Here is a 13,544-nt window from a genome sequence, read left to right as displayed (position 1 = left end):
AGTCAGTAGTATAAATGTTTCTTAGATTGTACATGAAAAGATAAAACCATTCATAATAATATAAATACCAGAGCAAAAGTGATTCTGTAATAATGACACATGAAATTTTTCTTGACTCTTTCCCCACAGTAATTCTACAAAGTCTTTGGTTCCTCAAAAACCTCCTTATTTTTTTGATCAAGGTTTTCCCTCCTTAAAAAGATTTTAATATTTAAAATTTTTAATTGTGGTAAAATGCATATAACTTAGTTTATCTTCTTAACCATTTTTAAGTATATCGTTTAGTGGCATTGAGAACATTCCTGCTCTTGTGCTACCATCACCACTGTCTATCCACAGAATTCTTTTCATCTCGTAAAACTGAAACTCTGTACCCATTATATTAACTCCCCAGTTTTCCATCCCCTTCAGCACTTGGCAACCAGCTGAATTTGACTAGGTACCTAATATGAGTAAAATCATACACTCTTTGTCCTTTGTGACTGGCTTATTTCACTTAGTGTAATGTTTTGAATATTCATCTATGTTGTGGCATGTGTCAAAATTTCCTTCCTTTTTAAAGCTTAATATATTCCATTATATGAGTATACCACATTTTTCCCCATTCATGCATCAGTGGACCCTTAGTTTGCTTCCATCCCTTGGCTATTGTGAATAATGCTGCTGTGAACATGGATGAACAAATACCTATTTGAGTCCTTGCTTTTAATTTTTTAGATGTATAGCCAGAAGTACACTGGACCATATGGTAATCCTATTTTTAATATTGTGAGGAACTGCCATACTGTTTTTCATCACAGTTGGCTGTACATTTTAATTCCCAACAAGAGTGCACAAGGGTTCCAATTTCTCCACATCCTCACCAATGCCTGTGATTTTCTGCTTTTTTTTTTTTTTTTAATAGTAGTCATCCTAATGGGTTTTGGGGTAGTATGTCGTGATTTGGTTTGTCCTGTTTTTGTTAAAAGTCTAATATACAAAACTGTGCACTTTCAAAGTTCATCAATTAAATGTGTATAATAAAAGGATTTTTCTTATGCTTCAAAATTGTTTTCCTCGAGGTTCTTCTAAATAGAACATTTCTTTAATGTTGTTCATCTATTGTCAAAAGTCTCTGCATCTAGTGAGGTATGCTTGTAATGAGGCAGTAACAGGCTTGTGTCTCAGCCCTGACTGGGTATATTGAGATCTTAATGGCAGTATGAATAAATGGTGAGAGGATATGATCTTTTGTTTCTTTTACTCTCAGCTCTTCAGTTGCTCCTTCCTTGTTAACGAGAGTGATCCTATTTGTCATATTACAGTGGAAAAATAGTAGATACCTGATAATGGGGTAGGATTAATCAATTAGAGAAGAACATTCATAAAGTATTTGGAGAATCGTTAGGTATTGTGTAGATTTAGCTGGCAGTATCTGGTTTCATAGAGGGCACAGGATTCATTGAGGACCTGTTTGAACCTCACAGGAGACTCACTAAGTAGAAAAATGAACCCGTTTGTCATACTTGTTACTGGCTCCCTTTAGTACATTGTTAACCCTGATCATAGAACTGGCCTCCAGCAGTACCAGCATCCCAAGTACTAAGATTATCATCCAAGGAAGCATAATGCTAGAAGGCAAAGCAAAGAAAGTATTTAACAACTAACTACTCAGTGAATTCCACATCATTCCCATATTCTGGAGAATGTTCCATCTTGCTTCTAATCATGAGGTACATGGCTCCCCAAAGCTGGGCCACCAGTATCTGTGGATGGCAGCTGAATGTTACTTAGCTAGAGCCACCATAACAAAATACCACAGACTGAGTGGCTTAAACAACAGATGTTTTATTTTCTTATAGTTCTAGAAACTGAAGTCCAGGATCAAGGTGCTGGCAGGGTTGGTTTCCTCTGAGGCCTCTCTCCTTAGCTTGTGCTTGGCTGACTCTTCACGTGATTGTTCTGTGCACATGTATCCTTGGTGTCACTTTGTCCAAATTTTCTCTGTTTTTTTTTTTTTTTTGAGAGAGGGTTTCACTCTCTGTGCCCAGGCTGGAGTGCAGTGGCCTGATCTCGGCTCACTGCAGCCTCAACCTCCCCAAGCTCAGGTGATTCTCCTACCTCAGCCTCCTGAGTAGCTGGGAATACAGGCGTGTGCCATCATGCCTGGGTGATTTTTGTATTTTTTGTAGAGACGGGGTTTCACCATGTTGCCCAGGCTGGTCTGGAACTCCTGGGCTCAAGCGATTCACCCACCTCAGCCTTCCAAAGTGCTGGCATTACAGGCATGAGCCATGGTGCCAGCCCCAAATTTTCTCTTCTTATTGGGACACTATTCAGATTGTATTAGGGCTCATGCCAATGGCTTCATTTACTCTAAATTACCTCTTTAAAGCCCTTATCTCCTAATATATCCACATTCTGGGGTACTGGAGGTTAGGGCTTCAACATACACATTTTTGGGGAACACAGTTCACCCCATAACAGCCAATACCCAGTAACAAAAAAAAAAGTGCTGGATTTGAAGAAACTCAGAGTGTTGTGATGAACTCTTGGGGTGCATTGTGGCTGGTGTTTTTCAGAATTTCTTAAATAATAAAGTTAGGATCCCATGGTCCCCTGGCCTAACTTTACCAACTCATCTCAGATCACTTTGCCAAAAATGTCTCTTTAGTCATGAATGAGGATCCATCCATTGCTTGCCTAGTATATCACAGAAGAGGCTTGAAAACACCTTATCTATAGGGACTCACTAGCTAAGATAAGAATATGCTGTTTTGTAGACAGAGTTTTAAAATTTTTTGAAGGTGGTTTCAACTGAACACTAAACCTAATTAACGAGATGGATTTTTGATAACACAAGCTGTCTTTTCGTCAATCAGTGATTTCCAGATATTTCCAGTCCACTTCTCATGACTTTTCTAACAATAAATTTGGCATTGATTTCAGTTCCCATAGATTGACCCAAAGTCACATAAAGATGAAACTAGAGCTAGAATTTTACATCTTTTACCCTGGCAGAAGATTGTATTAGGGCCCATGCCAATGGCTTCATTTACTCTAAATTACCTCTGTAAAGCCGTTATCTCCAAATGTATCCATATCCTGGGGTACTGGAGGTAAGGGCTTCAACATATCGATATTGGAGGAACACACTTCAGTCCATAACAACAGCCAGTATCACAACTAAGCAAATTTCAGTAATATGGCTGCAGCTGATTATCAGAATATCAGCTTGTACTTCTGGGTGTGCTCCTGGATTCTGGTAATGTGAAACGGTCTCTCCTCGTTTAGTTGGTAGCCAGTGGGTAGGGCATAGTCCCTATGTTCCCTCCTGTCCAGAAAATATTTTACAGACTGGGTTCTCTAGTGATAACAATCATGGTTTTGTTCACATTTGGCTCTTTTTTTTTTTAACCTTATTTACAGTAATCAATAGGGATGAAAATGTGGTTAAGTATATAGTAGACATCTTTTGCCTTTCACTTTTCTTGATTTCTCCTATTAATGTTTATTGCCAATATCAGGACTAAGGAGAGAAGACCATTACTGTTCATATGGATGACATAAAAGTTCACTTCTGGAGATGCCTTATGAGAAGAGAACTAGTCCCCAGACAGCTTGAATTGAATGTTCATTTGGTTCCTAGTTGACAAGCTACATGATAATTTGTGGTGTTTTCAAAGATAAGAAATAGAATAATAATAATAGTAGTAGCTAATATTTTATTGAGCCAAGAATTGTTCCAAGTATGTTACCTATGTTAACTCATTTAATCATCTTAATACGCCTGTGACATAAGTACTATTGTTGTCCCTGTTTTATGAATGAGAAACTAAGCATAGAGAGGTAAAATAAGTTATCTGATATCACTTAGCTGGAAAGTGGTAAACCTCTGATTTGAACTCTGGCTGGCTGACTCCAGAGAGACTGTGATCACAACCATTATATTATTATGTTTCAATGCTAATGAAGAAAATACAGGAGAGGAGTAGGCTGGTGACCCAAGATAAAAGACAGGATTAGTTGAAAATTTTATGATTTTATATTGTGTTTTAATCCTTCTGCAAAATTAACAGAAACTTGTAGTATTTATTAGTATATTCTAATTGTATGTATGTTTATGTCTAACAAACATGTAAGACATATAATCTATTCTTTTAACTATCAAAATGATATTTTCCTACTCTAGAATTGCTTTAAGTTAAATCTGAAATATAGCCATTAAAATTACCTATAAACTCTTCCTATTCCCACCACCAACTTAAAAAATAAAAGATTTCTAGTATTCTGAATAGATCAAATTTTAATTCTGAACTTTGTCCAAACTTATCAAAAGCTTTTATGTTTAATACTTATATGTAATTAGTATAGTCAACCTATATGTATTTAGTATAATGAGCTTGTAAATTTTCATCTCTGAAGGGAAAATAGGAACATAAAATTTTAACAATTAATTTTGCTTAAATTGTTTAATTGTTCTTTCACCATTTTAACTATATATGGCATTTTTTTTTCAAAATCTAGGACCGATGGCTAGCTCTCATTTGCATAGCTGATTTTCCAAATTAACTATAGAAAATGTATAATTTTAGTTTTACTTGTAATAAATAATCTCCCCCCAAAAGTGCTCTAAGATCCAAGACTTTTTTTCCTTAGTGTTTCCTCATTGTGGATTTGATAAATTTTCACCGAGTTTATCAGTAACATAACTTAAATTCATCATCAGCAAAATCCAATTTGATAATATTGTTCAGGCATGTCACTGTATTAAAATGAGAAGAACAGAGCTTTGAGCCTCCAGAGTGGTCTGAAGTTGAATTCTGCTTCTATCCATTCACCAGCTTTGTTACCTAGATAGGTTAATTAGCCTTTTTTGTGTTTGTTTCCTAATATGGAGTTAAAACAGTTGCTTTATTAAGCTATAGAGATTAAAGGAGATAGCATTTATTCAGTCCTTTGTACTTAGTGGATGCTCAATAAATGATTTTGTTATCCTCAATAACAATGTAAGTGGTTCATAATATTTAAACCTTGACTCATTTATTAGCTATAGAGAATATAAAAGTGAATTTTTAATATAATATTATAAACATTTCCACTTCTTGCAATTCCTTTTAAAACTTTTTTTCACACTCTCTAAAACTATTTTAAATATTATATTAATATAAAACATTGTCTTGCCAGAAGGGGCCACAATTTATTCAGTTCTGTGGGTTGTAAGTCATTATTTATAAATATCCAAGAACATTTCAGTTTTTTTAATTTCTAGAATTAAATTTTATTTTTTTTTCTGAGACTTAGTCTTGCTCTGTCGCCCAGGCTGGAGTGCAGCGGCACCATCTCGGCTCACTGCAAGCTCCGCCTCCTGGGTTCACACCATTCTCCTGCCTCAGCCTCCCGAGTAGCTGGGACTACAGGCGCCCACCACCACGCCCGGCTAATTTTTTTGTATTTTTAGTAGAGACGGGGTTTCACCATGTTAGCCAGGATGGTCTTGATCTCCTGACCTGGTGATCTGCCTGCCTTGGCCTCCCAAACTGCTGGGATTACAGGCGTGAGCCACCGCACCCGGCCTTAGAATTAAATATTAAACTGGAATATTTTAGATTTCTTTCCTTGTTCCTGAATCTGCAACTTTATTTTTCCTAAATAGGAGTTAAGTTCTATTTGAATTTTTAAAATTCAAATTGAAAATTTAGTCCATTTTAATGCATCACTTAAAAATTTTAGTCAGATTATTCTCTTTTGTCTCTTAAAAACTTGAGTGGCGGTTTATCACAACCAGTTACAGATTTCTTTGTTCCTTCTCCACTCCCACTGCTTCCTTTGACTGGCATTTGGGGGAAAATTTTTTTTTTAAACCTTGAGTGGCATGGTCTTTTTTTTTTTTCTTAAATAAATACATTGATTTTTATTTACTATTGAGTTATATAGAAATGAAATTTGTTTAATTCAGATTAATATTAATGCTAATTGTTCATGGATAAATAGAATACCGAGAGTGCCTATGTAACTGAGTCAGGACTGCTAGTGAGTGTCAGTTCTGCTAACCAACTTGCTTTGTGGCTCTGATAAAGATAAAACAACTACATTAGCGTTTGAACATACATGAAATAATTTGCCAGAAGCATTTGATAAAAGACAGCTTTTTTTTTTGCTTACATATAAAAAAGCAATAGTTTAACTGTTTTAAATGGACTTTATTTCATTTGATTTTGTAAAGTAATTTAAAGGCAAGAAGATGGTGGTGGTTCTCCTTTTATTAGTGGGAAAAGTATGAGTTCCAGAATCAAACCCAAAGAGATTTGAATAACTACCACCACTCACTGTGTAATCTTGGGCAAGTATCTTAAAACGTTGGACCTTGGTTTCTACATCTGAAAAGTGGTTATTATATAACAGCTAATGTTTATTGAGCATGTACTGTGTGCCCTATGTTGTGCTAAACACTGTAGATGCATTACTTAATTCGAACGGTAACTTTATGAGGTTAACGCTACTTTATCCCCATTTCACAGGTAAGGAGCTGAGATACAGAAAAGTAGGCAACTTGATCAAGGTCGCAAAACCAAATTTAGGGTGTTAAAGCTGGGCTACATAATTAAATTCAGGGAGATAGTGTATGTAAAGCAGGGTCAGACTTAAGTGTTCAGTAAGTCATTTTGTGTTGTTATTGATGCTGTCATAAAGGAAACCAGAGCACATCCAGCTGTGAGCTGCAGATTACATCCTGCTTCAACATCTGTTCCCCAAAACTCATTCCAGAATTTAAGAGTGAAATTTTAAGATTATAAACCACTTGAGGATAATGGATCATGTCTTATTTTTTTTAAATATTTCATAGCTTCATGTGCATTTGAACAAATATGCATTTAATATATACTTACTGTAATTATTATGAATTTCTTTTTAAAGGACAAATGTGAATATATTTATAAATTTTAAAAATGGCCATTGTCTAAAAAATATTTTTCCCAAGGGCTAATTTCTTGATTCCACCATTCTTGTAGAGAGTTGCTATTGAAGGGTGGTTTTAGGACTTTCATTCAAAAAGCCTTTTGTCTTCATACTGGTACAAGAAAAAAAGAATGAAAAAACTTTGGAGAAGGCTGACCTCTCAAGAATTTTTGTGTGGGGAATTACTAAGGCATTTTCTCTATTTTATTTTCTACGTATTTTCAACAAGCTGTATTTCTAGTGAGTAAAAGTTTGCAATTTTTTTTGTGCCAGGCCACATTCCATTCTCTCATATTCAGAGTTCATAGGATGTAATGAAGTCTAAATTGAACCCCAAGTTGACTGCATTTTAATAAAGTTGTCCAGTCCATTCTGGGCTCAGTTTACCTCCAACCATCTTTCAAAATAACAAATTTTATCATATACCCTATAACGCATATCCGTGTTTTAAAAAGTAACATATATAGTTTTTATCTGATTGTAAAAGTAATATAGCTGTGAATGAAGATGAGATCCCAATAAACCTTTCTTCATTAGAATACAATTCTGTGATATTTTGTGAAATAACTAAATATTTACATTTAGAACAAATTACTTCTTTCTTAGAAACTTAAAATTCCTGTGTTTCTTAATTTGTTTACAAGTAGCCATTGAAAAGTTGGAAGAGATGGCCAAATGCACAAGAATGAGATATTTTTCGTCCTTTATTATCTCCCTGTGCCTGGTCAGGATTTGTTTCTTTCATGCCCTCTTTAGAACCATGAGGCTTTGGGCTACTCTGGATCGTTCACTGTTGTATCCAGGGGCCCAGGTCTCAAATAGTTGTTGAATGAGAGAATAAAGGGTCCCTTGTTCTGATCTGGGCATCTTTAGTACATATTTTACATTTTTATTTACTCATCAAATACACTGTGAGGGTTGGACATTCACTAGAGTTTGTCTCATCCTCTGGAGTGTAATATAGTATGTTAAACTTACTAGCCTCTTAATATAGAACATCTTGTTTTATCTAATTTTCTCACCCTCTTTTATGGACAGTTCAGATTATTTCTAAAGCTGTAAAAAAGAATAGGTATAAAATATTCCACATGGCTGATAGTTTGTTTTCTTTCTTTTTTTCTTTTTCTTTTTTTTTCTTTTGAGACAGAGTCTTGCTCTTTTGCCCAGGCTGGAGTGCAGTGGCGCGATCTCGGCTCACTGCAAGCTCCGCCTCCTGGGTTCACACGATTCTCCTGCCTCAGCCTCCCGAGTAGCTGGGACTACAGGCGCCCACCACTACGCCCGGCTAATTTTTTGTATTTTTAGTAGAGACGGAGTTTCACCGTGTTAGCCAGACTGGTCTCAAACTCCTGACCTCAGGTGATCCGCCTGCCTTGGCCTCCCAAAGTGCTGGGATTACAGGTGTGAGCCACCGCACCCGGCCTGTTAGTTTGTTTTCACTTGGTTATCAAGTTAGAACACACTAGTTTGTTTCCCATTGCCTTTCCAAAGGATTGGTTTAAGTTACCTAGATAACTTTGTCTTCATGTTTTAAGCAAATTATGTATGGATCCTTCTCCATATGTATTATCCAAGCAAATTATATATGGACCCTTCTCCATATGTAGTATTCCTCAGGGCTTTTTTGGAGGGTTAAGAGGCTTTTTTTTTTTTTTTTTTTGTATTTTAAAATTACTTGTTGGGAGAAAAACTTTTTCTATGAAATAGTATTCTTATGGAGGTTGTTATATATTCTTAAAGATGTTCTGTATGTGTGCCCCCTCCAAGGGACCTTTAAAAATTTGACTATGTCCCGAAAAACTATTTATAAAAGCTCTCCCACAAGTGTAATAAAGGCCAAATAGTCTAAGGATGTAATTAAGATTATTGAGAATAGTTAATTATCAAGTCTGACAGAATCAAGTAGTGGCAAGGACGTGAAGACCCAGAGACAGTGTTGTAATTAAAAGCCATTAGGAATCTAAACTGAGGTGGCTTGATTTCTCATTAGTTATATCAATATTTACTTATTTTATGGCTTGAAACTACAGATGGTTTCCAACTTATAATGGTTTGTTTTAGGATTTTTCAATTCTATGATGGTGCAAAGCATTTAGTATAATCCTTGACTTACCATGGGGTTAGGGTTATCTTCTGATAAACATCATAAATTGAAAATATTACAAGTTAAAATGCACTTCTACTTAGGATGTTTTCAATTTACGATGGGTTTATGTGGGTATAGCCCCATTATAAGTCAAAGAGCATCTTTTGATGATGATAGTTGTTACTGTCACTGTTATAATTGACATATACTGTATGGTACTTGCTGTATTTCATATGCTGTTGTAATGACTTTTCTTATAGTAATTAATTTAATTCTTGCAGTAACCCTATGAAGTAGGGACAGTTATCCTAATTTAACAGATAAGAAGATAAATCACATAAAAGTTAAGTAACTCACCAAAGGTCACACAGCTAGACAAAACTCACACAGCTGAGGCAGGCAGTACTCAGAGGCACTACACTGTATCAAAATGACAGGCTGGTTTACTTTTTTGTTTTTTTTTTTCCCAAAAGAAAAACAGTATTCATGCTGAAAGGATGGAAAAAATATTTAGTATAAGAAAATGAGAATTAATACTTTACTACTAGAAGGAAAAATATGTTCTTCCCTTCATTATTTTTATGGCCGGGTGCTGTGGCTCACACCTGTAATCCCAGAACTTTGGGAGCCTGAAGTGGGAGGATCCCTTGAGTCCAGACGTTCGAGACCAGCCTGGGCAACATGGGGAGACCTCATCTCTACCAAAATAATTTTTAAAATATTAGCCCGACTTGGTGGTGCTTGCCCATAGTCCCAGCTACTTGGGAGTCTGAGGTGGAAGGATCGCTTGAGCCCAGGAGGTTGAAGCTGCATTGAGCCGTGATTACACCACTGCACTCCAGCCTGGGTGACAGAGTGAGACCTGGTCTCGAAAAAATAAATTTAAAAAGTTGTTTTATTTCTGTTTTTGTCATTTGTTATTTTTTTGTAAATCAGTGTTATTTTCACAATTTATAGTAATCTATTGATTTTTCGTAGAGCTGTAGGCTGATAGTTCAAGCACTGTTATTTGAATTTAGTCAGAATCTTTTATTAGGATATCTTTTAAGTGGCTAATAGTTTCATCAGTTGTCTGTTTGGACTGGTTGAACATTTCTGTGGGAAATACTCAAGCTTTGTCTGGAGCTTAAAAGATATGAAGTATAAATGCACTTCACATTTCTATCTACTTTTTGAGAAGTCTGTATTATTGTATCTTAAAATGTGAACTATAACTTCACATGTAAGAATGCTTATAGTTGTTGATTAATTGATGTTATAAGCATGAATTTAAATAAGCAAAAACATTTTAATAAGTTGACCTCTGTTGAATTAAGTTTCTGGTTTTTAATTTTTAATTGATTTTTTAAAATATTATAAACCTGTAAGCTTATTAAACAACAAGTTATCTCTTGTGGTATGGGTATGTTTTGGGAGAAAGTTCAAGGTATTGGTTTTTTCTGAAATCATTTATTCCCCCCTTTTGTTTTTATTTTATTTTTTAGGATTTTGGCCCCAAACAGTAATTATCAAGATGTTGAGATCCTCTATAACTTCCTAATCAAGTATGAGGTATGGGAAATATTTTTAAATATTTATCACATTTCTACTTTAAACAAGTTTTAATGTAAATAAACAGAGTAGGAGTTCTCAAACATAGTGGAATGCTGTTTAATTGATATTTGCTTTAAATTATTGAATGCCATAAAAGTTTGTCAGTGACATATTCTTTTTTTCTCCCTTTTAAAAAACTGTATATTTAAGGTATATAGCATGTTTTGGTATGTTATACATAGTGAAATGGTTTCTGTAGGTAAGTAAATTAACGTATCAATTATCTCACAGTTACCCCTTTTTGTGTATGTGGCAAGAGCACCTAAAATGTACTCTTTTAGCAAAAATTTTCAATATAATACAATCTTATTAACTATAGACCTCATATTGTATGATCTCTATGCTTGTTCATCCTACATATCTGCAACTTCCTATCCTGTGACCTACAACTGTCCATTTCCTCCCCTCCTCCCTGCCAGTGACATATTCAATTTTTTCTTTGATTCCCTAAGTAAAAATATAAGAGTCCTAAAATAACATACTTTCCTCAACGCGAAATTGTTTCTCATCAGGGGTGCTGTTGGCATATTGGACAGGTCAGTTCTTCATTGTGTGGAACACTGCAGGATGTTTAACATCCCTATACATCAGGTACTAAATGCCTGTAGCTATCCCAGTTGTTGTGACAACCAAAAGTATTCCATCTCCCCATCCAACTTACATACCCAGAATACCTCAGAAAGGAAGAACTCCTGGTTGAGAAATACTTATTACTGGAAAGGAAAGCTATAATTTAGTTTCCTCTGTAGTGGCAGCATAAACCCTGGAGGTAGAACTATAATGAGGCTTCAGTGTATTTTGTAAATTAACCTGCATGCTCTCCTCGTCATTACTGAACCGAAGCGGGTATTCTGTTGATTGTCAATTTCTATTTGCTTAATGTTCTTTGTTCATGTTTCCTGTCATATTATTACTTTCAATTTTGTGTGTATATGTGTTTAATTTTTAAAACATTCTAAATGAAGGAATGTGGCATATATTCAGGTCTCACATTTCTTATGAAGTCAAACTCCTTTAAATATATTTCTTCACTTTTATTCCTGGTTAGCTCTTTGTTTAACTTTTTGTATGCCACATCTTCCATTAAGAACCCAGTGATTAAGAACACAGACTCTGAAGTCAAACTACCCGTGCTTAAATGTTGGTTCTTCTACTTATTAACTGTGTGATCTAGGAAGAGTTACTTAATTCTCCTTATCTCAATTTCATCTGTAAAATGAGAGTAACAATAGTAGGTAAATTATTTGTATTCTGCAAAGATTAAATAATGTAAAATATGTAAAGTGCTCCAAACAGTACCAGGCACAGAGTGAGTGTTTGGTAAGTGTTAACTAGTCTTGGCCAGGCTCAGTGGTTCACACCTGTAATCCTAGCACTTTGGGAGGCTGAGGTCAGTGGATCGCATGAACCCAGGAGTTCAAGACCAGTCTGGGCGATACAGCGAGACCCCATCTCTCTAAAAAACAAACAAAATTAGCTGGCATGGTGGCATGCACCTGTGGTCCCAGCTCCTTGGGAGGCTGAGGAGAGAAGATGATTTGAGTCCAGAAGGTCAAGGCTGCAGTGAGCCATGTTCATACCACTGCACTCCAGCCTGGTTGACAGAGCAAGACCCTGTCTCAAAAAAAAGGGGGGGAGGGGATGGTTAACTAGTTTTATTTAAGCAATGAATGGTGTTTATATGCGCTTTTTAAGAGTCAGCCTTAATTTGGCTGGGCGCCGTGGCTCACACCTATAATAGCACTTCGGAAGGCCGAGGCAGGTGGATCACTTGAGGTCAGAAGTTTGAGAACAGGCTGGCCAACATGATGAAACCCAATCTCTACTAAAAATACAAAAATTAGCTAGGAGTGGTGCATGGGCCTGCAATCCCAGCTACTCATAAGGCTGAGGCAGGAGAATTGCTTGGACCTGGGAGGTGGAGGTTGCAGTGAGCCGAGATTGCACGACTGCACTACAGCCTGGGTAACTGAGACTCTGTCTCAAAAAAGTAAAAATAGGCCGGGCGCGGTGGCTCATGCCTGTGATCCCAGCACTTTGGGAGGCTGAGGCGGGCGGATCACGAGGTCAGGAGTTCCAGACCAGCCTGGCCAACATAGTGAAACCCTGTCTCTACTAAAAATACAAAAAAATTAGCCAGGTATGGTGGCGGATGCCTGTAATCCCAGCTACTCAGGATGCTGAGGCAGGAGAGTTGCTTGAACCCAGGAGGCAGAGGTTGCAGTGAGCCAAGATCACGCCATTGCACTCCAGCCCAGGTGACAGTGCGAGACTCTGTCTCAAATAAAGAAATAAATAAATAAAAATAAAAGAGCCTGAATTCTTTATCACCATATTATATGATTATTAAGAGAACTTCCTCTTTTGAAATGATTCATATAATTATTTCATCTTACTTTCTGAATTTCAAATCAAAACATTAAGTCTAACAAAAATGTATTTGTAGAACTGGGCATGGTGGCTGTAATCCCAGCGACTCAGGAGGCTGGAGGTGGGAGGATCGCTTGAGGCCAGGTGTTCAAGGCTGCAGTGAGCCATGATCATGGCACTGCACTCCAGACTGGGTGACAGAGCAAGACTCCAGCTCTAAAATACAGATGAACAATAGGACAGTTTTAAAATCACATACCCTGGAAAATTCTGGGGCATAGTTCTTTTTAATCTAGTATTTTCTATTGCCAAGAGTATTAGAAGAAAGTACCTAACTTATTAATTATAAGAATATGTGGATCTGTTGCTTCATGATGTCTTGTGATATAAAGAAACAAGAAAAAAATTTAAAAATTAAAAAATGTAGATCTAAGAATTGTATATATATTATATATAGATGTCAGATATATATAATATATAATTATATATAGATGTCAGATTTTATATATATATATAAATATTAGAGACAGGGTCTCAATGTGTTGCCCAGGCTGGG

At 36.1% G+C, this 13,544-nt stretch overlaps 1 protein-coding gene across 12 annotated transcripts in view; it reads left to right on the top strand.

The window, feature by feature from the left end:
- SWT1 (SWT1 RNA endoribonuclease homolog) overlaps positions 1-13,544 on the top strand; it is a 128,476-nt gene that overhangs the window by 98,773 nt on the left and 16,159 nt on the right. For 11 of the 12 annotated variants that reach the window (XM_055235284.2, XM_063613763.1, XM_055235282.2 and 8 more), the window contains one exon: positions 10,510-10,576. In XM_055235284.2, coding sequence (XP_055091259.1) covers positions 10,510-10,576 — 67 coding nt within the window. Of the gene's footprint in view, positions 1-10,509; positions 10,580-13,544 lie in introns of those variants that run through there. The other variant, XR_010114739.1, reaches the window with a different exon arrangement.

The sequence above is a fragment of the Symphalangus syndactylus genome, chromosome 19 (genome assembly GCF_028878055.3).
Source record: "Symphalangus syndactylus isolate Jambi chromosome 19, NHGRI_mSymSyn1-v2.1_pri, whole genome shotgun sequence".
NCBI lineage: Eukaryota > Metazoa > Chordata > Mammalia > Primates > Hylobatidae > Symphalangus > Symphalangus syndactylus.
Note: the sequence above shows the minus strand (reverse complement) of the source record. Positions and strands in the feature narration are given on the sequence as shown.